The sequence below is a fragment of the Ambystoma mexicanum genome, chromosome 7q (assembly GCF_040938575.1).
Source record: "Ambystoma mexicanum isolate Mex_15411 chromosome 7q, UKY_AmexF1_1, whole genome shotgun sequence".
Taxonomy (NCBI): Eukaryota; Metazoa; Chordata; class Amphibia; order Caudata; family Ambystomatidae; genus Ambystoma; species Ambystoma mexicanum.
The window spans coordinates 1,026,755,440-1,026,781,629 of record NC_090941.1 but is presented as its reverse complement, the minus strand read 5'-3'; the positions used below and the strand labels follow the sequence as shown (position 1 = coordinate 1,026,781,629).

Below are 26,190 nucleotides of genomic sequence, written 5' to 3'. Positions count from 1 at the left end.
CAAATATAAAAAGAATCCGGTACTGTAGCGGCAGCCAATGGAGGGGTGTCAAAGGGGAAACACGATCATGTTTAAGTGGCTCTGTTATCAGGCAGGGAGAACCATTGTCTGGAGTTTAGTCACTAGACCACATCGGTCCTCTGTTGGCATGTCTTTTTGATTCACTAAAGCAGGTTATCAAATTCTTTCCAAGAACTGCCAGATATAGAAAAAAGGAGTATCACAAGAGGAAGTGATTTGCACAAATGAATACAACTTTGGTCAAATGAGGAACTTGGATCTTCTAGTTTCCCAAAGTTGCCAACTCATCCACTAGAACACTTGGTTTCTTCTTTCTCTATCCCTTCCTCTCTCTCAGTTCTATCCCCTCTGATCTCCTCTCATCCTTGGTGCCGGTGGTTGCTAGAACAGTGAAGGAGGAAAGTGGCTAGGTGCCAATGGACTTACACAGTATGGTGTTGCCATCTCTTTTTGGTTTTCGGGTAGAGTGGGTATGTATCTTCCAGGGTGTGGCTAAGTGATGGAAGTGCATGGGTGGGGATTTAGAGTGGGAACCGGTTGTGAGGGAATATGATGGTAGAAGTTGTTGGGTCAATAAAGTGCATGTGGGGCTGTTGGAGAGTGGGGATGTGTCCATGAGGGGATGAGGAATATTTTATTTGGAGATATGTTGGTTGGCTTCTGGGGTGGGAAACGTCTTGGAATGTTCCTGTGGGGTGTTTAGGTGGATAGAGTGTGGAGATGTGCTTGTCGGGCTATACCTTTCGTGGAGGAAGGAATAGGGATAGGTTGGATAAATCATCAAGAAAACATCTGAGCTGTCCTATTGTAATTATTGCTAATCATGCAGGACATGGTAATGGCTAATCGAGTGTGAATGTCTAACAAAATTGATCTATGCAGTAATATCAGTAAAGCCCTGCCAATTGATCTTTATAGTAAATGCCTTATCTGACTGTTCTTGCAATCCGGTCTGGCTTTGTCATTGTTAAGTTAGGAACATTGATATGGGCCGTATTTGGAAAGTGTACTTTAGGAAAATAAACTTGAAATCCCAATCTTCAAGAAGAAACCTCCCGTCAGTCACCTTTAAAACGGTTGTGCTCATTTGCTCAGTAACCCTGTGCTTCTCCTCAATGTGGGAAATAGTTCACAGTGATCAATGGTTTGTGGCACATTTTGTTTGGTGAAAGATTGTCAGGCCGGAATATTGTTACCACAGCAGCGTGAATGCTTTTTATTGTTTTTTAAATGAAGCCCAGAATGCTAGGGGGGAATGTGGTGATCCCCAGTATACGGTCTCAAGACCTGTATGACAGAGACCTACTCCCCTGTAAACATGAATACTAGTGAATTACTTATTCTAAGAGTTAACATGCAAATTAAATGGTTCTAATATTAGATGCACAGCAACATACTCTCCTGAAAGTGACATCACACATTTAAAATTCTCAATAGACATTACCACATATTATGCATGGATCAAGATCTGAAGTATATCGTTGTAAAACCAACATTAATATTACCAAGAGCTCCTGCATTACAAACAAAATAATGTCCCAGCCTTATGAGAGACCAAAGTTTATGAATTTACTGGTTACAATTGATTTATTTTATATAAATGTGGCACCTGTATGATGTGAAAGTTAGTTTACAATACTGTAAAAATATTCACTACAATAGATGACACAAGGAGTCTATTAATGAACGAATTAATTGCAGGACAAATTAGGTTGTATATGGCATACAAACAAGTTACTCCTTACCTGGTAACGTTCTTTCGATGGGATGTTCCTCCGACGTATTCCTTATCTATGATATTTGTATCTCCAGCTTGCTGGCCTTGGAAAAAATATTTTCCCCAGTAGAGGGCGCTGTGCGTCGACGTCCGTCGAGTAGGTGTTCGACAGCCACCGTATCGACGCCGACGTCATCATGCCTATAAATGGCCACGCGCAGCGTCCGTTGCTCAGTTCCGTTTTGTACAGTAAGTTAGTTATTGCATGAATGGTTACTACCCTTGAAGGAGCGTAAGCTGCAACCACAAGGAAAATGTTACTGCGGGGATGGATGGGAGGGGCGATAAGGAATACGTCAGAGGAACATCCCATCAAAAGAACGTTAACAGGTAAGGAGTAACTTGTTCTTCGAAGAGATTGTGTCCTCCGACGTATTCCTTATCTATGATAGACTCCCATAGCAGTGGTATGTGATTGGAGGCGGGAGTAAGAGATGCCATATTATTCTTTAATAATGAACACAGTGTAACAAAGCTTTGCCAAATCTAGTCTCTTGACTAGAGGAGGAATCCAGGCTATAAAATTTGGTAAAGGTAGGTGCGGACGGCCATGTGGCAGCCGCACATATGTCTCTAATTGGTACCCCTCTTTGAAGAGCTGAGGAGGCTGCGATACCCCTGGTCGAATGAGCCCTTAGATTTTGAGGGGGCTCTTTCCCTGCCAGTTTGTAGCATTCCAGAATGGCTAAAATAATCCATCTGGAGATGGTTTGTTTGGTTATTGGTAATCCCAATTTATGTCCTGCGTAACCTACAAAGAGTTGGTCTGCTTGTCTAATTTTAGCAAGTCTACTGATATAAAAACTCAAGGCTCTCTTAGGGTCCAGCCTGTGTAGTCTCTCTTCCTCTTTCCCCGAATGGGGAGGAGGATAGAATGAACGTAAAGTAATCTTCTGAGTAATGTGAAATTCAGAAACTACCTTTGGGAGGAAGTTAGGCTTCACCTGTAGAACGACTTTGTCCTTGTGAAAAATTGTATGAGGAGGTTTACAAGATAGTGCTTGTATCTCGCTAACCCTTCTAGCAGATGTTAATGCTACCAATAAAACAGTTTTGAGGGTGAGAAACTTCAATGAACAAGAGTGGAGTGGTTCAAATGGAGCGCCCTTTAGGAAGTTTAAAACTAGATTTAAGTCCCATAAGGGAACTTGGAATGGTCTTGGAGGGTAAACATTAGTTAGACCTTTCAGGTATTGTATTACCAATGGAATTTTGAAATACAATGGTTCCTCTGCAGTGCGCTTAAAGATCAATAGCGCTGCAAGATAGCCCTTAATAGTGCCAACTTGAAGGCCTGAATTTGCCAAATAAAGTAAGAAGGATAACACCGCAGGTGTACCACATGAAAAGGGTTCGATATTCTTTTCTCTGCACCAGCTGCAAAATTTATTCCAACGGCAGCGGTATAGTTTTAGTTGCTGGCCTTCTGGCCGAAAGCAACACCTCCATGACGTCATCTGGAAGGTCCCAATCCTTGTACCTCAACCTTTCAGATACCAAGCGTGAAGGTTGAGGGTGTTGATGGCTGGATGGAGAACCCGACCTCCCTTCTGCGAGAGAAGATCCTCTCTGTACGGTAGACGAATTGGAGGATGGATGGACATGTCCAGAAGGTCCGGGTACCACGTTCTCCTGGCCCAATCCGGGGCAATTAGGATCATGGTCTTCCGAAACCTTCTCAACCTCCTGATCATTTGAGGAAAGACAGGGACCGGAGGAAATGCGTACAGAAGTGGGAACTCCCAGTCCACTACGAACGAGTCTCCTAGAGCTCCTCTCGGGGGAAATTCCCTTGAGCAAAATCTGTTGCACTTCCTGTTGATACGGGTGGCGAACAGATCCACTTGAGGGGTTCCCCAAAAGGCGAAGATCTCTTGAAGGACTTCCTGAGCTATCTCCCACTCGTGGGAGACTGTTCTGCCTGCTCAGAGCGTCCGTTGTCAAGTTCTTCTCTCTGGCTAGGTGAATTGCCGATGGAGAGATTCCTTCCTGAATTGCCCAAAACCAGAGCTGCATCGCCTCTGCACAGTGGCAGTGACCCTACGCCTCCTCTTTTGTTGAGGTAGTGCATGGCCACTGTATTGTTCGTCATTATCAGGACATTTCTCCCCCGTACAGATGGCAGAAAAGCCTTCAGTGCCAGTCTGATGGCTCTCAGCTCCAACAGGTTGATGTGTAGTCTGGACTCCGATGGAGACCAACGACCTCTGATGGTCAAGTCGTTGGCATGGGCTCCCCACCCCGTGAGTGAGGCGTCTGCGACTACGGTCATCTCCGGCCATGGTTGCCAAAACAGTTCTCCTTTCAAGATGTTCTCTGGAGGCCCACCATTGAAGGTCGTGGGCTACCTTGTCCGGAATCCAGAGGAGATCCGTCATCCTCCCTGAGAATTTTGACCACTGAGTCCTCAGTGCCCACTGAAGGGATCTCATTCTCAGGCGAGCCTCTGGCACAAGGGATATGCAGGATGCCATGAGGCATAGCAACCTCAAAAAGTCGTAGGCTGGGAGACTTTGGGCATTTTGAAACCTGGTGACGATCTGCAGAATATCTTGAGCGAGGCTTTTCCCAGGGACGTGTCCAGGACTGCTCCAATGAACTGGAGTCTCTGTGATGGTATCATCTGTGACTTCTTTAAATTGAGGGGGAAGCCCAGCTTGTGAAGGAAGTGGCAGACAATCTAGTTGGATCCGAGCTTGTTCCGAAGAAACTGCTCTGATCAATCAATCGTCCAGGTAGGGGTAGACGTGAATCCCTTCCCTCCTTAGACTTGCAGCCACAACCGACATTAGCTTGGTGAAAACCCTCGGGGCGGAGGTCAACCCAAATGGCAGAACTCGAAATTGACAATGAGAGTTGCCAATTGCGAACCTCAGGTACTTCCTGTGCTTGGGATGGATTGGCACATGGAAATAAGCATCCTGAAGGTCCAGAGATACCAACCAGTCCTGAAGCTGGAGGGCCTGAAGGATCTGAGAAAGAGTTACCATCTTGAACTTGTCCTTCCTGAGGAACTTGTTCAATTCTCGTAAGTCCAGGATGGGTCTCAGTCCTCCGTCTTTCTTTGGTATGAGAAAGTAGGGGGAGTACCAGCCCTTGTTCCTGTCCGCTACAGGTACCGGTTCTATGGCACCTTTCTCTAGCAGGTCTACAATTTCCTGCAAGAGGAGCGGATCCGGCACTTTCAGAGAGCTGTTCCCCGGTGGATGGCTGAGGGATGCGTAGAAAAGGCAGGCAGTATTTATTTATTTATTCACATTTGTATAGCGCACTAGCAGCCCATGGACATCGAGGCGCTGTTACAAGTAAGTGTTGGATTCTTAATTAAGCAGATATGCATGAGACCAGAGGTCTTATGGATACACAATTACAGGCATAGTTGCAGGTGAGGCATGATAATCGTAATACAGTAACAGAATGCAGTCAGGTACATTTCATACAAAGAGCTTGGTTTTAACAGCTTTGCGGAAGGCTTGGTGGGATTCAATCATTCTGATGTGAGGTGGCAGTGCGTTCCAGTGGGTGGCGGCCCGAGTGGGGAAGCTGGCACCACCGGCGCGCACCTTGCGTGATTTGGGCGTGACAATCGTGTTGGAATAGCACATTCTTAATGGTCTGGTGGCAGAGTGCTTGGTGATTCTTTGGGTCAAGTAGGGTGGAGCAAGTTCATGGAGGCATTTGTGGGTGAGGGCGAGTGTTTTAAAAACAATCCTCTCTTTCACCGGAAGCCAGTGTGCCTGTCTTCTGACTTCGGAGATGTGGTCTTTTCTCGCGGTGCCTGTGGCCGCCCTAAGTGCATTATTTTGAACTCGCTGAAGTTTGGCCAGGTTCTTATTGGAGGTCCCAACGAGTAGTGCATTACAGTAGTCCAGCCTATATCCAATTATTGCCCTAGCAATGGTGAGGCAATTCTGGCGTGACAGGAAAGGTCTGGCCGCGTTGAGGACTTTCGAGTAATAGGCTGAGGAGGAGGAAATGGCATTGACCTGTCTATCCATTGACAGGTCGGAGTCTAGGTAGACTCCGAGTGTCTTCACGTGATTGGAGACCTTGATGGGAATGTTGTCAATAGTGAAGGAAGTGTACTGTTCACCGAGGTTCCCCAGCGTGGAGGGTGCTCCTATGAGGAGGAGTTTGGTTTTTTCACTATTGAGGCATAGCCAGTTATCTGCCATCCATGATTGGATAGTGGAGTAGATGGTGGTAAGAGTTTTAGTATCCGCAAGGTAATCGCCTGTGAGTGGGATGAGGACCTGGGTGTCATCCGCATAGTTTGTATACGAGATGCCCAGCGAGTCAAGGATGCTGAACAGTGGCCTCGTGAAGAGGTTGTAAAGCGTGGGCGCGATACATGAGCCCTGAGGCACACCGCAGGTGATGTGGCTAGGGGTGGCACAGGCTGAGTCAGAGAAGACTTTCATGGCCCTTTCTTGGAGGAGGCAGTAACCTTGGGCAACTGTCCCCAATGCCCAAGCATCTGACGTAATAGCCTGCCATTCCGTCAGATGGTGAGTTAACCTGCCCCCTTACAGGTGTCTTGTGATGGGAGACCTCAGAGTGGTTTGTGAGCGGCTGATGCAGTTGCCGAAGGTAAAGCGGCTCCTGCTGATGCGGCTTTCTTTCCTTTACCCCGTCCACCACGGGTAAATTTTCCTTGGCCTCTTTGAGCCGGCCATCCTCTGCCTCTTCCATATGAGGAATAATAGCGAAAGGACCTTTCTCTCCAAGAGGATCCTGAAGGACGAAAATTAGTTTGGCGGATTGCAGCTCCTAGTGACTTGGCTGCTGCTTTAGATGTTTGCAGTTTTTCCAAACTGTCATCCGCCTTTTTACCAAACAGGGAAGAGCCGTCAAAGGGCATATTTAAAAGTCTGGCCTGTACGTCAGAAGCAAAGCCAGACTTTCTCAACCACGCATGCCTGCGGATTGTGGTACTTGCCGCCATGGCCCTGCTGATACTGTCAGCAGAATCAATGCCAGTTTGAAGAGACTCACACATTGCATCTTTACCATCTCTGATATTTAAAAATGCGTCCCTTTCTTCTCCTTCCTGGAGGCAGTCAGCCGCTGATGAAGCACACTCCCAAAGAGTGTGGCTGAACCTAGCGAGTGTACAAGTCGCATTAATAGATTTTAAAGCCATGCTACAGGCCGAGAAGACTTTCTTAGCCATGGCATCATATTTTTTATCATCCCTATCCTGTGGAGCAGTGGGGTATGCAGATGTACTGCCTGATGAAGTTGCAGCCTGGACCACCAGACTCTCTGGAGTAGGGTGCTTAGATAGGTATTCAGGGTCAGCAGCAGATACCCTATATTTCGCTGACAACTTCTTGTTAACCGCAGGGACAACTTCAGGAGTTTCCCAGTTAGTTAAAATCTTTCTTTGTAAAGCAGAATGAAAGAATCACAGGATCCTCCTGTGGACCTTTATCCAGAATATCTGTGAGGTCATCCTGTTGAAAAACAGGCGAAGGCGCAGACCAACCCATGAACTCCATAATTCTTGACATTAGGGTTCTATAAGGGGTTTCAGCTACTCCACAGCCAGCGGAGTAGCTGGGTCTGGTTTGACAAATTCCACTTCTGGGGAAGTGTCTAGGCCACTTGCTTCCTGTAATACATCCTGAAGGTCTTTCAACCTTCTTTCCTCAGAGGCAAAAGTCTCTGGTTCAGATGATGTGGTCCTCTGCAGCCCAAAAGGACTTTCTTGATCAGAATCTTCCTTTTCTTCATAAATTGAAGTTAAGGGGGGGATGCTCTGGCCTGTGAAATGGTATAAAACTCATCTCTAAAGCAGAGGGAGCCATCATCAGTGGCCTTGAAAAGGTCGATGTCGACGGCGATTTAAAAATCCTCAAAGGCGCCGACAAAGGCGTCGAGAAAACTGGAAGAGGCCTCGAAGAACTCGACAGGATCGGAATCCTGCTCGAGGATGTCGACGACGTTCTCGACATCGTGTCGGAGGCTCTTGGTGTAACCGCTGGCTGTGGAGTAGCCGTGGGTTTTTCTTTAACCGGCGTCGGCTCGATAGACGGATGCGTCAAAGAACCCTTCGATAACGGCATTGATGGCGCCGAATCTATGCTTCGAAGGGGCTTTCGACAATGGCGTCGAAGATGCTTTACTTCCCGATGGCTCATGGCGCTTTCGGGTCGACTCGCGGCGTTTAGGTTTTTTGGGCTTTTCACCCGGGGTATCACTCTCAGCTGACTTCGAGGGGGTCGAGGCCGCTTTCTCGAAGACGCTTAGCATCTTTTTTCTGAATTCCTCCCACTCAGCCTGAGAGCTGTGTTTTGTGAGGCAATGTACTCTTTCAGGGGAACTAGAAGACAACAAAGGAGATCTTCTACGTCTCTTTTTTGGGTGTCTAGACCTCGATGAGTGGTGGGAGCCACTTTGAGACGTAGACCGAGAATGCTTTCGACGGTGAGGAGACGAATGTCTCGACTCTACCGCGGAAACTTTCGAGGAAGATAAAACTGACTTACCCTCTCTCGAGTTTCCCCTTACGCTCCTTCAAGGCTTTCGCCGTCATGGAAAGGCATTCCTCACACTCCGAACACTGGTGTTCGATTCCCAGACACCACAAACAGATCCTGTGAGGATCCGTCAACGACGTTTTCTTCCCACAGTCTCAGCATTTTTTGAAACCGGACCGAGGAGTCGTCAGGTCGGAGGAGGAAGCCATCGAGTACGAGTCGGTTTTCTCGAGGAAATATGAATATATTTCGACTGACGAACTGAGCAACGGTATTCCGAGGCACACGAAGCGCGGAAAAACGGAACTGAGCAACGGACGCTGCGCGTGGCCATTTATAGGCATGATGACGTCAGCGTCGATACGGTGGCTGTCGAGGAACACCTACTCGACGGACGTCGACGCACAGCGCCCTCTACTGGGGAACTTTTTTTTTCCGAGGCCAGCACGATTGTAACGCTCACCTGATTCTCGCAGAGGCGCCGGTCTTGACTGGGCGACTACCGTATCTTCAAAGGTGATGTGTAGCACCCGGTTGGCTCTTTGGGCTGGACCTCTGTGCACTGTATGCCTGACGTGTAGAGTAAGATGTCTTAGGTAAGTGAATGCCAAGCTCTCCATCTGCCTCGGGGCAGGGTGCTGTAGCCAGTTTCTTCACTGGATAGGTAGCACAGGCCTCTTGACTTCAGAGGACTGCTGTCCGTCGTTTACTGCACGAACGGTAAGTTTCGAGTCATTCAAATGTCTTTTTAAAGTCTTTAGTAATGATGTCTCTTGTTTTGCAGGGTTCCGGCGATGGCGGATGACGGGCTGAAGTGAGTTGAAGATGGAGCCCGTGTGATGAATAGAAGCGCCTGGAAGCACGTGAGTAAGCGCTTGTTGCCTGTTTCACGATGCGCTCTAACTGTCTTTTTATTTTGCAGGTACGAGTTCGGAGCGGCTGCAGGGTGCCGGAATACCCACTGGATTAGATGTGGAAAGGAGTAATGGCACGTGAGTATTAAAGTTCCCCAATGTCTTTAAACGCACCTTGTTTTGTCTTTCAGATGCGGATGCAGCGCCGAAGGCCTCCGGAGCGTGCGAAGAGTTGGTAAGCTTTTGTCTTTCAGATGCCGGAATGCAGTATGAAGACCTCCGGAGCGCACGAAGAGAAGGTAAGCCTTTGCCTTTCAGATGCCGGAATGCTAACCTGTTCTTTCTTGTCTTTATAGGTGTTGCTGAAGACTGGATTCAGGATGGTAAGCCTTTTTCCTTAGGCCCTGGACTGGATGCAGAAGACACGATGAGCGTCCTGCTGCAGAGGGTGCAGAATAACGCAAAGCAAGATTCATCCACCGGGTGTGGTTTAAATAGCCTCCTGTAGTGCTTAGGTGTCTCCTTCCACAGCCACGCCTAAGTAAGAAAAGAGTTCCTGGTAAGAAAAGAGTTCCTGCCTTCCAGAAGAGTTCCAGTGTTCTAAATCTAGGGAGTGGCTCCAGCCCCACCCAACAGGAAAAGTAGTTCCAAACAGAAGAGGATCAGAGGCTCAACTGGCAGGCAAGTTAGCAGCATGGTCTGCTGAAGGTAAGTCCACCCAAGCATTATGAGCCCGGCGCTTCCAGCGCTGGGACTGGGCATATTTATGAGCCTGGTGCCACTGGCGCCAGGACTGGGTCCAAAAGGTCCCAATTGGGACTGGTTGGCACTCGGAACCTGGGTTATGGATCTGCTTCCAAGGGAGTTGGGAAAACCCTGACCTTTTGGAAGCAGAGATCATGACAACGATGGAGATACAAATATCATAGATAAGGAATACGTCGGAGGACACAATCCCTTCGAAAATATATATATGCATTAACATTTATATTGAAAGAACTGTCCTTAAATTAAGACTATGTTTAAGAGAACAGTTCCCATTCCCTGGCAACAAGAACCTCAAGAAGACATGAGGTTTTTGTGACTTCTTCATATCAAAAGTAGTATCGAAGGTGGGGGATAGAGAACTTAATTTGAGACAAGCAGCAAGACTTGTTTGTAAAATGAAGACAACTGTCAAGGGTCAGAAATGAGAGACGGACACAACGTTTTAATGTTTTCAACAGACATTTTATTAAAATAAAAGGGGTTTGGATAAAGGCCTTTCTGTCCCTATCCTAAAGGGTTTCCCTACTCATGAAACAAAAACTAAAGATCAGTCTGTGTCTTGTTGTCAAAAGTAGACAAAACCTGTCCTTGTTTCTAAAACATATCCAACCCCCACACAATTCAAAGTAAATGTTTCTGCCTTAAATTCAGTATAAATTGTGCAAACACCTAATATGTAAATCCAACAAAACAATCATTGTATCCAGGGGAGGATGCCCTTTCCCTGAACTGTTTCAGGTAGAATACTGAAAGTGTTTAGATCAAACAATACTTCTTTAAGAGTGGCAGAAATGTCCCATTCACATAACACTTCCTTAAGATGATGAACAATGTCTTTTCCAAACAATGGTGGTTAGAAGGATGGTACAGTTTCTTTTGGCAACTTAAGAAATTATGTTTTAACACTTTCTTAGGGATGAGAACATTGTCTTTTCCAAACAGCTCCCCAACAATAGTAGAAATGTCTCTTACAACGCCCTCTTAAGAATGACAAAGTATCTTTTCAAAGTAGTTGCGTTTTTTATAAGAATGGCAAAAAGTATCTTCTACTTAGCACTTTATTAAAGGCGGTCTCCTGGTAAACTCTCCTGCCACGAACACTTTTCACAATGTCTTCCTTTCAAACAAGATATATAGATGGTCTTGTGGTATACTTTCCTGCCAGGAAGCCCATTCACAATGCCTTTCTCATCAACCAGAAGAGAGCACATCTTGGCAACTACAAAACATTGTAAATAGCTCTCCATATAAGAAATAATTGACTTAAAAACCCTCTGCCTCACCCACAAAGCTTTGAACCACCGAGCCCATCATATATAACTGACAAATTCACTGTGAAACTGTCAGCCAGAACCACAATATCTACCAAACATCATGCCTTGGTACAACCTTAAAAGAGCTGGCGGAACCAGTTTCCCGGTTCTAGCCGCACAAATATGGAACACTTCCACAGGACATCAAAGCTATTCAAACCTTTGAAAAATTCAGACGTCACGTCACATGGCTACTCAACAAAAATGAACATCACTTTCATGACCTCAATCTTCACATGTACGCTCGCATTCCTATCGTATGTATTTCTTTTTCTTGTTATGCATTACATGCCACTGTATGTTTCTTACGCTCCTTTGCGCTTCACTTAGCCCAATATCTTGTATCCTTGTACCTGTTACGCTCACCTGGTCTCCACGGGGACGCCACCCAGCCCTGGTTGGATGATTTGCACTCTCGAACCCTCTCGAGGTCCCTTGGTAAGGCCTCTGGATAAAGATGGGTCTGCAATATAGGAGAGCTGGATTCAATACCAGATTGTCTTTGTTTTCCCACCTCCCTTGGCCTCAACTCCTTCCTCCCCCTTGGGCCTTCTCCCCACCTTAATATTGTAAAAGGTGGATTCTCCGCCCTGCTCCTCGTGGCAGGGGCGCGTCGATGTTGGGGGGAAATGGGAGAGGGGTGAGCAGCATTACTTCACTGATGCATACCCGTTAGGGAGAATTCTCTGTTAAGGCTAATTTCCCAAACCTAGTGAGTCCTCCAGCAGCTTTGCTGGATTTTTGGGGATAATTTTTTTCTCCTGCTAAGAGTGAGACTTTTTCTCCCACTCTTAGACATGATTTGAGATATTCTTTGACTTTGGAATGTGTTATGGGCTATGGGGTCTTTTACTCCATAGGACGTCATGTGTTTTTGGTATGTGTTACACAGCACCCTCCGTGCCGTAACACAGGGATGTCATAGTGACCCCCAAACATAGACTCCGTACCCTGGGACTGACTACTGTCTCCCAGGGCATGTAAAGTCACCATTGGCTTTACTAGTCCTAAATTGTGAACAGAACCAGTACAAACCATCATATTGTGGGCGTAATGGTAGGGGCAATTCGATTGCCCACGGGTCTGTTCGAGGGGGCACTGTCCAGTCCCCCCTGAGCGAGTTTTGGCTGGTGGCAGTGGATACTACTTTTTATATTCAACCGCAAATATATTCCTATGGGATTTTCCCATTGTTGGAGGCTAATACTTTTTAACATAGCCTCAAACATACCGCCGGTTTATTCATTTAATATTAATTCACCGGTTGGTATTTTTTGCCAGAACCCGGTTCCAAAATGGCGTTTGTGTTCGCTTCTGTGACTCCAACCCAAGTCGAGCCCTTTGTTCGACTTTTTGGTGGGCTTCTCCATAAAAACCTCCAAAAGTGGTGCCACTCTGTCTGGGTACCACAGGGGGTGGGGGAGGGGGTTTAGGCACCCTAGACTGAGTTGCCTCGGCAACTCAAGTCGCACTCCTGTGTGATTGGCCCAGTTGTGAGCCGCCCGGCTCACCACTTAGCATATTTGAGTGACAGCTAGGACTGATGAATGGGGGTTTTCTGCATAAAAGCAGGGCTTTGGGGACTGGGACTTCAGACGTCGCCAAAGGCCTAAAGAATCCGAAGAGGGAGAAGCTGAGCTGACCTGCAACGACACCACCAGTGGAGCCCTGCTGAACCGACTCACCACTTCTTCCAACGACAGAGGAGATCTTCATCCCGAAGAGTCTTCTTCCTTTGACTGGTGGGGATAACCAGTTTGCCTTCCTTCTCGCCTTCCCGGATCATCTCGTGGCCGCCTTGCCTGTGCCAAGCACCCGGCAACCGGGATACCACGTTTTTCCACTACCGCGAATAAAAGGGTAGTACCTTTTTACCGCAGAACTCCGCGGCTGGTTTCTTCCCTGGCAGTGCAACGACCTTCAGCTTTCCTCCACGTCGAGATCTTCTCTTCCTCTGGACGACGCGGCGACTTGCATCCAATGCCGGGAACAACTACCCCCGCTGGAGGATTCCCTCCACTTTCAAGGTACTGTGTCCGCCTGGCCTCCCTCACAACGGTCTGTGTGGGGTGTCTCGTAAATCCTCAATTTACCACTTGGGTTGGCCCTAGGCTGGCTAACTGAACTTTTCTGAGCTGAACCGATTCCTTTTTAAACTCTCTGCAAGACTTTCCAAGCCTTTTAAACTGTGTGATCTTGGGCGCATTGGTGTTCTACTCTCTCCAAGAGGGAGCCTGGCCTCTGAACTTTTTGCTCACAAGTAGACTTTGACTTTCCTGCCTTGCTGAGTGCTTCTAAAGTATTGTGTTGTGTGCTTTTCCTAATTTCTGCCTTTTTCCTCCCTTTTTCTTAAACTTATTGGAGTGCCATCTTTAGTTAAGCGCTCACCTCTGTCTGGAAATAAGTGGTGTTAACTAAGACTTGTCTAATAAGGAATAAGGGATGTATATATATTAATAGTGACTGTTTTTGAACTTGCTTATAATAATAGTGCTAGAGTGTTTCAAAGTGTGTCTTTAAATAAATAATTATATACTTGATACCAAAGCTTTGGTCAGTGTTTGCTTGTGCTACTGTATTTTGGTACCTATCTTGTATACTCTATATACTGTCTAACTCTTCTTGAGAGAAGTCTGGCTGCTCAGCCACAGCTACCAGGTAAATCTGGGTGGTACAGACTGCTACCAATTGGGTTTACTGCCAACACCTGTAGTCTTAAGCCTTTTGCAGTGGTCCCTAAGGGAACTGCACAGGTTTCTGCCTAACAATGCACCCCCTGTGGGAATCCAGGCCGACTGCGACTCCGTTCCTCTTAGTTCGAATAATGCCGTCTTGCTTCTTTCCTTTTAGGTATGGAAAGGCATTTTGGTTTTGTCATGCAGTTTGAAGACGAGCATGGGCCGGTAGGCGGAAGCGCGGTGTGCGTGATGCTGTCCGGTGAGTAATGCACGATGCGTGGCGCTGTTTCGCCTTTTATATTGCTAACTTGCGTATTTTCTCTCCTTGCAGGTTGCGATGTTCCTTGCTGAGCGCCGTAATGTTCCAGCAATGATACTGACTAGGAGATGACTACCCAGGTAAGAATGGTGTGGCTTTCTTCATTCGGGAGGAAACGTGAGTAAACCCTTACTAATGCTGTCTTTCTTTCTCCTCTTTCCAGGTTATGGCATTCCAGGATGCATGCGGTGCCGGATGATGGAGTACGTACCTTCAGGTGAGTGGAACTGAAGTCAGCGATGGATTGAAGACGGGATACTGCTCCAGGTACGTTTCGTAGTGTTTTTACTGTCTGCGGGTCCTTGGTTTCAGGTAAATTGGCATCAAAGAAATGGACACAGTGAGCGTTACGCTGCCCACAGCAAAATAACGCAAAGCATGTTCTGCTATTTGGGTGCGGTTTAAATAGTCTCAGGTAAATAAGTCCAGGTAAAAAATAGTCCCAGGCTTGCCACACCCAAAGTAGTACAGGTAAAGTAGTCCCAGGCCTGCCACACCCAAAAAGACTAGACCGAATAGCTCAGTTCCTTGTAACTGAGCTATGTGTGTGCCTCCATGTTGGCTGAACGCGCCCCCCGCCCTCCAAGGTAAATAGTCCCAAGTAAATGGTCCCATTCTAATGTTGGTCTTCATGATGGTTATGAGCCTGGGGCCAAAGGCCAGGACTGACTCCAAGAGAGTCTTGGATGAGGTTTTAAGGCCTTTGACCTGGCCCTAAACTGGAAGGCTGACTTGCCAGTGAGGGCCAGGGGCAAGGGTCATGACAGTAACTTGATTGTATGACTGTACCTTGTAACCTTTATCTTCACATTAAGTGCCCAGATACCCATGGGTCAGGCGCGCTATATAAATAAAATAAACAAACTCACTCACTCTAGTTGGATTTCCTGGTGTACTCCCCAGCCAGGAATCCCACTCTGGTCTTAGTAAATCAGGTAACACTAGTTCCAACTTCCCCCATATTGGCATTCCTTATAAGGAGACTTGTTCAAGTTTGTACTGTTATCTTTATTGTTAGCATTCATTGGCTTGTAGCAATAATTGTTCCACTCGTCCCTATATTGACTTGTCAGATGTTGTATACAGATTTTGCCTTTCAATTGCTTCATTGGAGTTCATTTGCTCATGCTTTTTCCATATCGACATCTCATATATGGGGACTTGCGTACATCCAATTTTTCTATGTCCCTATGTCATTTATTTGATATTTCCCAATTGTTTGCAAGCCTGTTGGTATGGCCCAGAGCTCCCAATATTCTTGGGCTCTCAACAGTGTTTGATGGCGTGTCCGACCCGTGGCGCATGGATGCAGCGATGTTTGTGCACGGGAAGCGGTGCCCGTTTTGCAGACCCTCTTGTGGTTCCTCCCGTCGGCTTCTACGTCATCCACCAGTGGAAGTTCTGCCTTTCACTGTGACCGCATCTTCGACAGCATCTTCACTGCTGCCGGCTTGTCAACTGTTATTTTGTGGCACCCGCTCCGCTTCTCTCATTCGCTCGTCTTCATGTTGAAAAGCACCCGCTTTCTTCCACATAGTTCACTCCTATGTGTCTGCCCTCGGTCATGCTTCCCGCTGCACCCGCTCTGCATCTCTTCTCCTCCACTGCCCACATGAAAAGGCACACAATTTTTAAACATTGCGCACAGCTGAAGCGCATTACAACAACTAGTCTGCAGATTGGTGTTTCTTCTGTTCCACTTTAACTCCTTTTCTCCTCTTCTTGGTTCCAGTACTGAAGGTTTTATGGGAGTTCGAATACAGAGAGTTTGACTTTTTAAAGCCATTTTGCTTCAGGTTTTTGTTGACATCAAAACCAACATTAACAGGAGATGTTAAGTGAGCATTATGTACATATGAAGTGTGAATGGTACCCTGCCTAGAGTATTTGACAAGGGGTTTTATAACTGGAAGGATTGGTATAACAAGCCATCATGAATGTAGCTATTATTTGGTCCTCTTCAGAATTAATGGAATAATACTGTCCCTGCTGATATGGTCATCACATCTCCCAGACAGCCTTCTCCTTTCATGTGATTCTCCGTTAGGTACGTTTTTCTAAAATCCAACATGGGTTAGACTTTAGAAGACTTATCTCCTGGTTTTGGGGCCCCAACTTCTAATATAGGCCTGTATTATACAAGTTGGTAGAGTGACAGAGCAGCCAGGCTCCTTTTAGGAGGGGAAGGTGAGCTGTAGAGCAGTACAAGGAAATCAGCACATACACAGATCCAAGGAAACACTTGGTTATATCAAAATTAATTATTTTATATACACAGGGCACACAACAAATTCTAGGTAACTGCTAATAACATTCAATATACAATTGGAAGACCTTGTAAAAGGAAAACTACAGCAGGTGAGTAAACTTTCATGTACTTTTCAGATCCACACACAGTGACATCAGTTAAACGTCAGTAAGAGCACTTCTTTTTATCAACTCTGCAATATTCAGTTTAAAGAAAAGTAAAATTTAGAAAACAAAATGTTTGCAACTGGTAAGTAACAATGTAACACTCTCAAAGAATGGTTTAGGCAGTTTGTTCCCTAAATGGAAATGGGTTCACAGTTCAGCTTATGGAGGAACAAGCAATGCCCAAGCCAGTAGATTGAAGAGGCCTTTTGGGAAACCAGCACTGCCACAGTCAAATGAAAAGGACCAGTTCTGATGACAATCTTCTGAGTAAAGTTAAGTAACCAGTTAGTAATTCTTGTAGAAAGCACAGGAGCTCAAGGGGAGCCGTTCTGTATGTGTACATGCTGCAAGATATGGACACGAGATTTTAGAAGTCCACAAATTCGAAAACAGCACCCACAAAGCAAAATGGGTAACGAAAATGGGCTAAGGTAGGCGTAACCCAAGCCCCACACTACCTGGAGGGTAAAGTGAACGATGCAGCTGGATGCCTTTTCAATGCAGTTGTGCAGATCTGGTTTCCTGCTCCTTAGTCGTGGAGACGAAAGGGGGGAACTTGGATCGGCTTCTGCAGCAGCAATCGAGAGAAGGGCTTTCCAGCAAAGGATTCACCTCACTCCCATGGCGGTTTGTAGTTTTGGCACCTTTTTCTTAGCACAGGGAACAGATATCGCTGGTCGGAACTTCCTTGGTTTCTCAGTCCTAAACTCTGGTCAGGGGATTTTTGGAAGAGAATTCCTACTTATGGAGGTCCGCAGGGATGCCTGTGAAGTTTCAGCAAGATTAATTTGGTCCAAGACGATGCACTCTGAAATGGTTCGGTTACCCCAGGTACTGGTGTTCTGCAGCCCAGGAAAGTCGCAGGACCAAATCCAAAATGGTCTGGAGGCGGATTATGCCCACCAGCCCAAGTCCTTGGCAGAGCTTCCCTCTGCAGTATAAAACGGGGTCAGGACAGCAGCAGGTCTTTACCAGTATTTCTGTGGTTGTTTAAGGTGCTGCAGGCGTCTCTGCTTTCCAGTTCCAGTGGTCGACTGCCTGGGGTCCAAAAATCCTCTGCTTTTCTGCTAGAACCCATTCATTCACTCCTATGGAGCGGTCAATAACACGGGGGTGGCCGTCTTGCAGGACAGTCAGCCACCCAGTTCAAACTGGTTTCAGCCAGGCACACCAACAGACAAAGGACAGACATTTCAGGACCCTCCCTCACTTCCTGCCTTCCAGCCACACTGGAGCCTTGGCTGCTTTTCCAAAAGAAGTCCGCCAAAAGACAAAACTCAAAAAGGACTCACCCCCACCTGGAATGCTAGAAGGAACTTACAAACAAAAAATGGCAACAAAAAAAAAAGACTGGGGCCATTTTGACAAAATGGTCACACATGAGTGCTATACTGCAGCTGAGAAATCAGCCTGCAAGTAACCTGCACATAAATGGTAGATAAATATCCACTGCCACCGGCGATCTAAGTTTGTTGGTTACTGTAACTAGAAAGTTACATGATCAGTGGGAAACTAGTTGCAATGTAACCGCCCCAAACGCCCCCACATAAGGTGGTGTGTGCTGGTCCCACAAAAGAAAAGGTAAGTAAGATAAAAGTTAACTTACTACTCTTGAGAACATTTGTTTACATGAGAAAATAAAATTTAAAGGGAAGTCTCAAAGGACTCGCCAGCAAAACTAGTGTGCTGCAAAGGTCAATGACAGATGCCTGTATTCAAATACATAGAAGAAAGCGTAACGCCATTAAAAAAAAAAAAAAAAAAAGAAAAAAAAAACGCAAATACGATACCCAGTTAGAGCAAAGGAATGAGTGAGAAAAATCTCCACTCACTCAGGAGAATAATAAAAAAATACCAGAGTCCAGCAAAAAGTGCTTGGGGGTCTCATGTTGAGGGGAACTGGCACAAACTGAAAATTCTCCCCAAAACTCGCTCATACCACCCCCAGGATCAGGTGGCGGATACCAGACTGTAGGTTGGGGTTCAGTGATGACTCCACAGGATTCACACAACCTTCAAAGGTTTGTACACTGAACACAGCATGCATTTCTTTTTGCAGTTTAATAACATAATTCAACACTTTAATGCTTCATTCCCACAGCATTATTAATGAAGTAGAGGAAGATACCGAAAGAGTAAACCCCATTTGTTAATTGTGTACAAGACACTGGGAGAGGGTTCACTTCAATGATTTGGTACGGAATCTGCATTTATGCCGAGATACTAAAGAAATGTTTGATATACCAACATTTTCCTGCCAACATATATACATATATATTGAAATGTAGTTGTACATTAGGATTTATATTAATTTGACACTACAATATATCAAAATGTTCACCAATGGGTTTTCAAATTGCTTTGACATCTGTTTCTATAACAAAAGCACACTATATGATACATGATATCATATGGCATTTATAATAACGCACCTGTACACAAGAGTTTCTAGGCGTGACAAGACAAGGGGGGGGGGAACAAAGGACAAAAACAATGATCTTACTAAGCCTTGTGTCATTTAAATTGCGCAAGGGAAGGGGAAGGAGAGAAGTGCCGGTAATGAGAAGTGCTGGTAATAAAAAGTGCAGCCAGTGGGTGGCACAGTGCAGGTAATCAGAAAGTGCAGAGAGAGGGGACTGAAGGATTACAGATACAGACCACAAGTCCCGGGGGAGTCAAGAGGTAGTGCAAGGTGCAACTGGGCAGGCAGGGACCTGGGCCAGGTGACCAGTGCATAGATCAGATGGGTCATCAACAGGGTAAGAGGGAGAGGGTGGAAGCCAAGAGGATGGTCTTGAATTGCTTCCGGAACCGAAGGTGGTTCAGCTCAAGTTTGAGAAGAGAGGGATGAGAAAGAAGAAAGGGTATTAGCATAATTGACCTAAACATATATATATATATTTTAAGGGTATAGATTAGGTTGCAGGGAAGTGGGGATAGGGTGCACCTCCTCCCACACATTTTAGACCGAAAAAAAGTTGATCAAATGTGATTAGGTCAAATGTTTTTGGTCAAAATAGGCCCAATCCGAAGAGATCTACCCCCAGTTCTCTGCTTGGAAAAGCGACTGACCCTCAGAGTTGGAGGTGGATGAGTGGAGAGCTCGAGAAGGGAGATGTTTAGGAAGGGAGAGTTGGAGGTAGTGCGGTCCCATGCCCCATAAAGCCTTGTAGACAATGCAGAGGGTCTTGAACTTGATCCTTGCCGCCACTGGGAGCCAGTGCAGATATTTCAGACCTGGAGAGATACGATCCCAGGGCTTGAGGTCAAAGACAAGAGTTGCAGTCCTGTTCTGGATGAGTTGTAGAGGACAGAGTAGAGGTAGGAAGATTTAGAAAGAGGCTGTTGCAGTAGTCCAGCCTAGAGAGGCCCAGAGCTCTGGAGACAGTGAGCTTCTGGGGGAAAGTAAGGAAAGGAAGAATACCTCTCAGGAGGTGCAGCTGATAGTTTGACTTCTTAGAGACATCAGAGAGGTGAGGAGAGCAGGAAAGGGTTGAGTCAAAGATGACCCAAGGTTCTTAGCCTCACAGGTAGGAGCAGGAAGAGGGTCCAGAGTGGGCGGCCAGAGAGAGAGGAAAGGAGGGAGCTGGTGTTCCGATGAGGGGGATCACCACTCCTGAATTGTGGACTGACAGTCTGGAACGAGGCAAGGAGTAGAGGCGGCCAAGGGGAGCCTGAAGGAGAGCGGTGTGTCATTTGCATGACACCAACACTATAAAGTCCAAATTAATAGACAGCTTCATAAATTATTTGGCCTTAGAATGATAAATTAGAGAACAGATATGGGGTTGAAAGAAAAAACGCCACATTTTTACATGTGACGAATTGATGCTGCATCACATTGACAGGATGAAGCCACAATACAAATAAAATCAATTAAAACAGCGTCCGCAATGCACGCTTAATGCCGTAGTAGCGAGGGAACCTGGCTTAATAAAGCTTCAATGTATTAGTGTTCCCTTACATTGTAAGGCAAGCTCCAAGGCTCTCTGAGCCAGTTGGGAATATGACGAAAACACTTATTTATGTGTGGAATTAGATTTCCATACATTGATATGTCCATTTTATTTTCATCTATAGAAATGTGAAACTAACTTGGAATGTGGATAAGGCAGCTGTAATGAATATGCACAAAGTTCTTCACATGGTAAGAATAACTTAAACATAGTAGAAACATAGTTCATCTCTTGAAACGTAAAAAACCTACTTGCTCAGAGGGATAGACAACCATATCCAGCTTGCATTGAATAAAACATTATTGTGGGCTCCTGCAGCTGACGGTTATCCTTATTGAACCGAGTGACTATATAAGTAAAACAGTTGTTCGACAATGTAAGTTCTTGAATAACTAGGGTGGAGGTTATCCTTGTATTTTCCAGAATAGCGAGTGGGTGTATGATCGACACACCTTAAGTAATGGACGCAGATGAAGGTGGTCTGAAGAGTTCTCTGAGACACACCTGTAAGATATGGAGAGAACATCTTACATACGAATATACTACAGGAATCTTAGAGTGTTTACGTATTGGATCAATTATAGACCAATCCTAATGATATACATTAGGTTTATGTATTTAAGGGACTTTGAAAGGAGTGTGATGCACTGATTAAGTCAAGTAGACACGCACATATTGTAACTTAACAGCCCCTAATGAATGTCCGGTAGAATCAAGCCTGGAGGACAGAAACTTGGACAAGTTGGGCTGGAGGAGTATATAATTGCATACTGTTTGTACATTTCTCCCATTTTTCAAAAAACAAAGGAGTGCAGAATGGCACTGCTGGTTTTAATACGTATTTTATGTTTCAAGAGATGAACTACGTTTCTACTATATGGATTTTATCTGTATATTTATTATATTGTGTCTTTGTATGTGTATACATGTTCAATAAAATCAATTTATGATATTATATATGTGGTTTAGAATTCGAAAGGTGGAACAATACTATCCATTTCCTTAATTGCGATTTACATGTATAGCTTCCCTTTTCTTAATATACTGTGTGCCCCATAAAGGTAGGAAAGTGTATTCCCCTAGGTGGGGTAGCCGTTTTGGTTAAGAATAACTTCAAGACATTTTTATCAGTGTAATCTCGGGAGGATAGCTCAGGGGCAACGTGCACCCCATGGAAGCAAGACAAAACGGAGCACCACAGGTTTGATCCCGAGTCTGCGCTTACAAACCTCTGGGTATTAAGCGCGTTATAAATAACCGATCATATCATATCACCCACTTAGATATATCAACATAGGTTCTATATTTCTTGATAGAAACAGTCTGGACAAGATCACAACTAAGATTTGTATGGTATGAAAGCACTATTCACTTAAATCTTTAGTTACCAATACAATAAAAAACAGAACGGCAATAGTAAATCACAAATACATTTTAGGTTTATATCTTAATTTCTTCTCACTATGTTTTCCTAATATCTCACAGAATAGGGATGTGATACTGACAAAGCTAATGAATACTCAAAGATCATTTGTATATAAAGTATATTGTGTTTGACAATCAGTAAAGAGAACACGGTCTAAAACAGTCATGACAAAGACCTCTTGCTCGAAACACGCATTGGCAGTAATATACAATTTTAGTGGTACATTACAATCCAGCTCAAAATGTAAAGAGTAACATTTTGATTGCGATGATAAAACATATGGTTTATTGGAGAAATGTGGAGAAAAGATACCTAACAACTGGTTGTTTTATTTGAAGGGCAATTGCGACTAAATATGTACATGTGACAAACGGGATGGTTTGTTTGAACATCACGCGTGAATAAAATATTTTGTTACAATAACTATTGCAAGATGTCAATATGAGACCGGTAGAACATAATTTATCGATGGACTATGGAGACAATTCCTTCGAATTAAGTATTCTTTTACTAGAACAATGTATACGTTTCACTGAGTAATATTTTGGGGTACATGCGCACTGATACACATGGTAAATTTTTTGTTTGTACTTTGTTCTTATGTGTTTTGCTGAACCCTTTTCACATGGTCCTCAACCAGTTCTCATGTGGTAGATGTAAAGAACTAGGGAAGGAGCCATAGAGTAGCAAAAGGATTGTACCTAGGGATAGTTTATGCAGTAATCTCACCTTTTCCAGAAATCAGAAACATGTTCACAAATATAGAGCCAATACTGGATTTTATTTTAATTTGGACAAACCAATTAACATTGCTGCTTTTGGATGAGCTACCATAGAAGCTGACACTTTGTACCACTATTTTGGCATGCATCGACTTGCTCTCATAGCACCAAGAAAGATAAAAGACCCAAGGACAGCATGATGACCACAGCATCAGCAGGTCTACAAAACCAGAGAATCCCTGCTTGGCTACTGCCTGGAAGGACCCATGTGAGGCACTCCATGCCCAGTGGCCGTATCAGGTGGATCACCTTATCTGCAGGGCAATTTTATTTCTGTGCATTTCATGACTCACCTAGGTTTATCCTGAAGTAATAGCACTACATCATGGAAGATACCCAGCCTAGTTGTGGACCCTGCTGAATCCTTTCTTCAATGACTGAATTGCATAACAGGACCCTGGTACAATAGTCCTGCATGAAGACCGCCATTGGTATGTCCTATGGCACTTTAGCCTGCTAGGGTCACTAATATCTTTTCTGCTCTCTGAAGCAGAGATACTCATGGAGTGTGCCTCTGTGGTTTTCCCAGACATGAGGCGGCAATGGTCCATCCCTACAGGCTCTAATTCTTTGATGACCATGCCCCTCTGGCTGGTAACTGCAACATCACCTTCTGCTGCTCCCGGGGGCACACTCGACAGATGGTCCAGCAACATCTGCAATGAATCTTCGTGTCTGTGGCCTTCATAGATTGCCTGTTGTACATAGCTGAGCCATACCCATTGGGCAGACAACTGCTATATCTTCTATTGCTTCTGACACTATCTTTGCAGGCTCTAAACCCATGCAGTTCCGAGTCGTTTTCATTGTGTGAATCTGCTCTTAAACCTAGAACCCACCTCGGGACATGGTGGTTCCATTGTCCCAGTGTTGTAGGGATGTCATGTTGACCCTTACACATCTGGACAAGGAAGTGTAAGGGTCTGCTGGTGTCCTAACCTCTAAATTATCAATTTGCAGGAGGTGGAGAGTCAAACCTGCGAATGGATCGCTTCCTTTGGGTACGCCTGCATCAGCATCTTCTTTGGGTCCACTCCTTCATATGGGGGCTTGTATGGAGACCTAGTACCTTCCTCCGACTTCTACTGGACAAATTAATAATATCACAGTTGGGGGGCATGTGTAACATGTTTGCAGGGTTTAGGTTAATTCCTTTATAGTTATATCTTACTCAACTGTATTTTAAGTATTTCTGTTGCACCACTAATAACTATATACATTTACAAACGCACAGTGCAGACAATTCCCTTATTGTGTGCCTAGCCAAAGTATTTACTGGACTTTTCAACCATCTTTTTCTTTTGAATTAAGTTTTTTCCTGCTAGTCTAGCCTACCATTTGGAGAGTTACAATAACTGTTGCAGAAACCTCCTGTAAACTGGACTAGTGTAATGTATCTGGTCCAAGATAAGCCCCCAAAAAAAGATAGAAGTGGCCATCTTCTACCACCCATTTGTACCCTGATCAAATTTAGAACATTTCCTCCACATTTAAAGGAAAGAAATAGAATCCGGCATCATCTTGAACATGTCTGCGACTAACATACAAATAAGGAGTGTGAACACATACTATAGTGAGGACATCACATTTTAGTCTTGTTAGCAACACATGAAACCCACACAACATGCAAAATGCCCAGTACAAATGAAAGTTTAGTAGTTGGTTTAGTAAGGGATATAAACTGCATACAAAATGAAACAAGTGGCTGGTTAAACATATGACAGAAAAAGTAGGTAGACCATGAAAGAAAAGCAAGCTGCATGACAAACGAAAAGAAAGACCCCCAGAAGATAATTTTCTTACACAAGTCATGTCCATTTGCACTTGGTTAGGTCACCCTCATATCTCATCTTGCTATGAATGCAAATCACTATAAAACTATTCATGTAGACTGTAATACTTATTTGAGCTCATAGGAGCCATTAGCTCTAGAAAATTGCAAGATGCAAAGATTAGGGTGAAAATGGTTTGTATTAACATTGGCAAGAGGAGAGCTCCAAAATTAAAAGCATTACTCCACAGATTTGAAGGTCACCCAGCTGGCAAATGTCCTGGCACTTCACCCCCTCCATACCTTGATCATTGTGATATTAATAACCTGTGTGGTGCGTCGACGTGCTGAGCGAGTCATCCTGCCAGAGTCCAAACACAGCTCATCCAGAGAGCCAATGCTGCTCTCCAGTTTGCATGGCACACGGTTGGGAATAGGCGTGAAGTAGAGGCTCTCCAAAGACTCCACTTTAAGTGGTAAGCGTTGGCATGTGAGAGAATCTAAACTACCAGGCTTTGCAGCAGAGGAAGCTTCCTGGTGAGAACGGCCATTTTTCCTGTAACAAGAAAGTGCCCCATTTAGAAAACCAAACATACTATTAAAAAAAACCCGTTTTAAAAGTGCATGCACCTGAGAAACAACTTTAGTTCAGTTCAAGATTTTATTCGGAATGTTATTCCATTAACACAATCCATGCAATAATCACACACCAATACAATCATAAAATCCTTTGCCAACAGCTAAAAACAGCTTTGATATATTCTGCCATATCATGCATAAAAAGAGCATCATAGGGATTATAATTCATTGACATGGCGTCCCAACAAACCTTTTCATTGTTTATTCAAATATGCAGACAACCATTTCCCCTCCAAATTTACAAATTTCCTACAGATCAAAACCACGTGTCCTACATCTTGGTCAGCCAACCCTGCATATGCATTTTTCGAAAGTGCCCAGCCAAGCCATATGAGCCTTTGGAGGCATCCCGTTTCATCAATCAGTATTAGCCCCCTTAACCTCGGCACCTTTATTTTGATCGTAACAATGTTTGGTTCAACTATATACTTACTATACCACTTCAGAGACAGTTTAATGGTTTTGCTGAGCTCCATTTGTGGCGCCCTACTTTTAAGCAATGCTTTGCACTGCCCTTTTGATAAACTAGCAATATTCTCAAAGCCCTATCTGCTTAAAAGGGTGTACCAGTTTGATGTCTGTGAAATCAAAACATCTAACTGCATGAACTAGATTGCGGTTTATGTCATCAAGGGGAAGCCTCAAGAAATAATCCAGGAACCTCCCCTGGGCTTCAATATACGGGGCACGCCCAACTCTCACCTCGGGGCATCCCTGGGGGTACAAGGTGAGAGTCCCTGCGCCTTCCGCAAAAATACATTCTGGGTGACTGCCAGACAACTGCTATTCACGCAACCCCAGGTGTCACTGCCATAAAGCACCGAGACCGAGCACGGCTCTCTAACACCTTACAGCACAAATCTATTCTCTGCCCCCCCCCCCCGCCCCCTATAAAAACTGATAAAATCATAAAAGGCCCCCATACCATTAGGCAGCACGCATTGCAATACTCTATGTGTGGGAACCAGCTGCCACTGCTTCAGATAAGA

General features: G+C 44.9%; 1 protein-coding gene across 4 annotated transcripts in view; it reads right to left on the bottom strand.

Annotated features, from left to right (window-relative positions):
• NUMA1 (nuclear mitotic apparatus protein 1) overlaps window positions 1-26,190 on the bottom strand; it is a 1,289,555-nt gene that overhangs the window by 251,437 nt on the left and 1,011,928 nt on the right. For 3 of the 4 annotated variants that reach the window (XM_069640302.1, XM_069640304.1, XM_069640303.1), the window contains exon 20: window positions 24,866-25,118. In XM_069640302.1, coding sequence (XP_069496403.1) covers window positions 24,866-25,118 — 253 coding nt within the window. The remainder of the gene's footprint in view (window positions 1-24,865; window positions 25,119-26,190) is intronic. The other variant, XM_069640305.1, reaches the window with a different exon arrangement.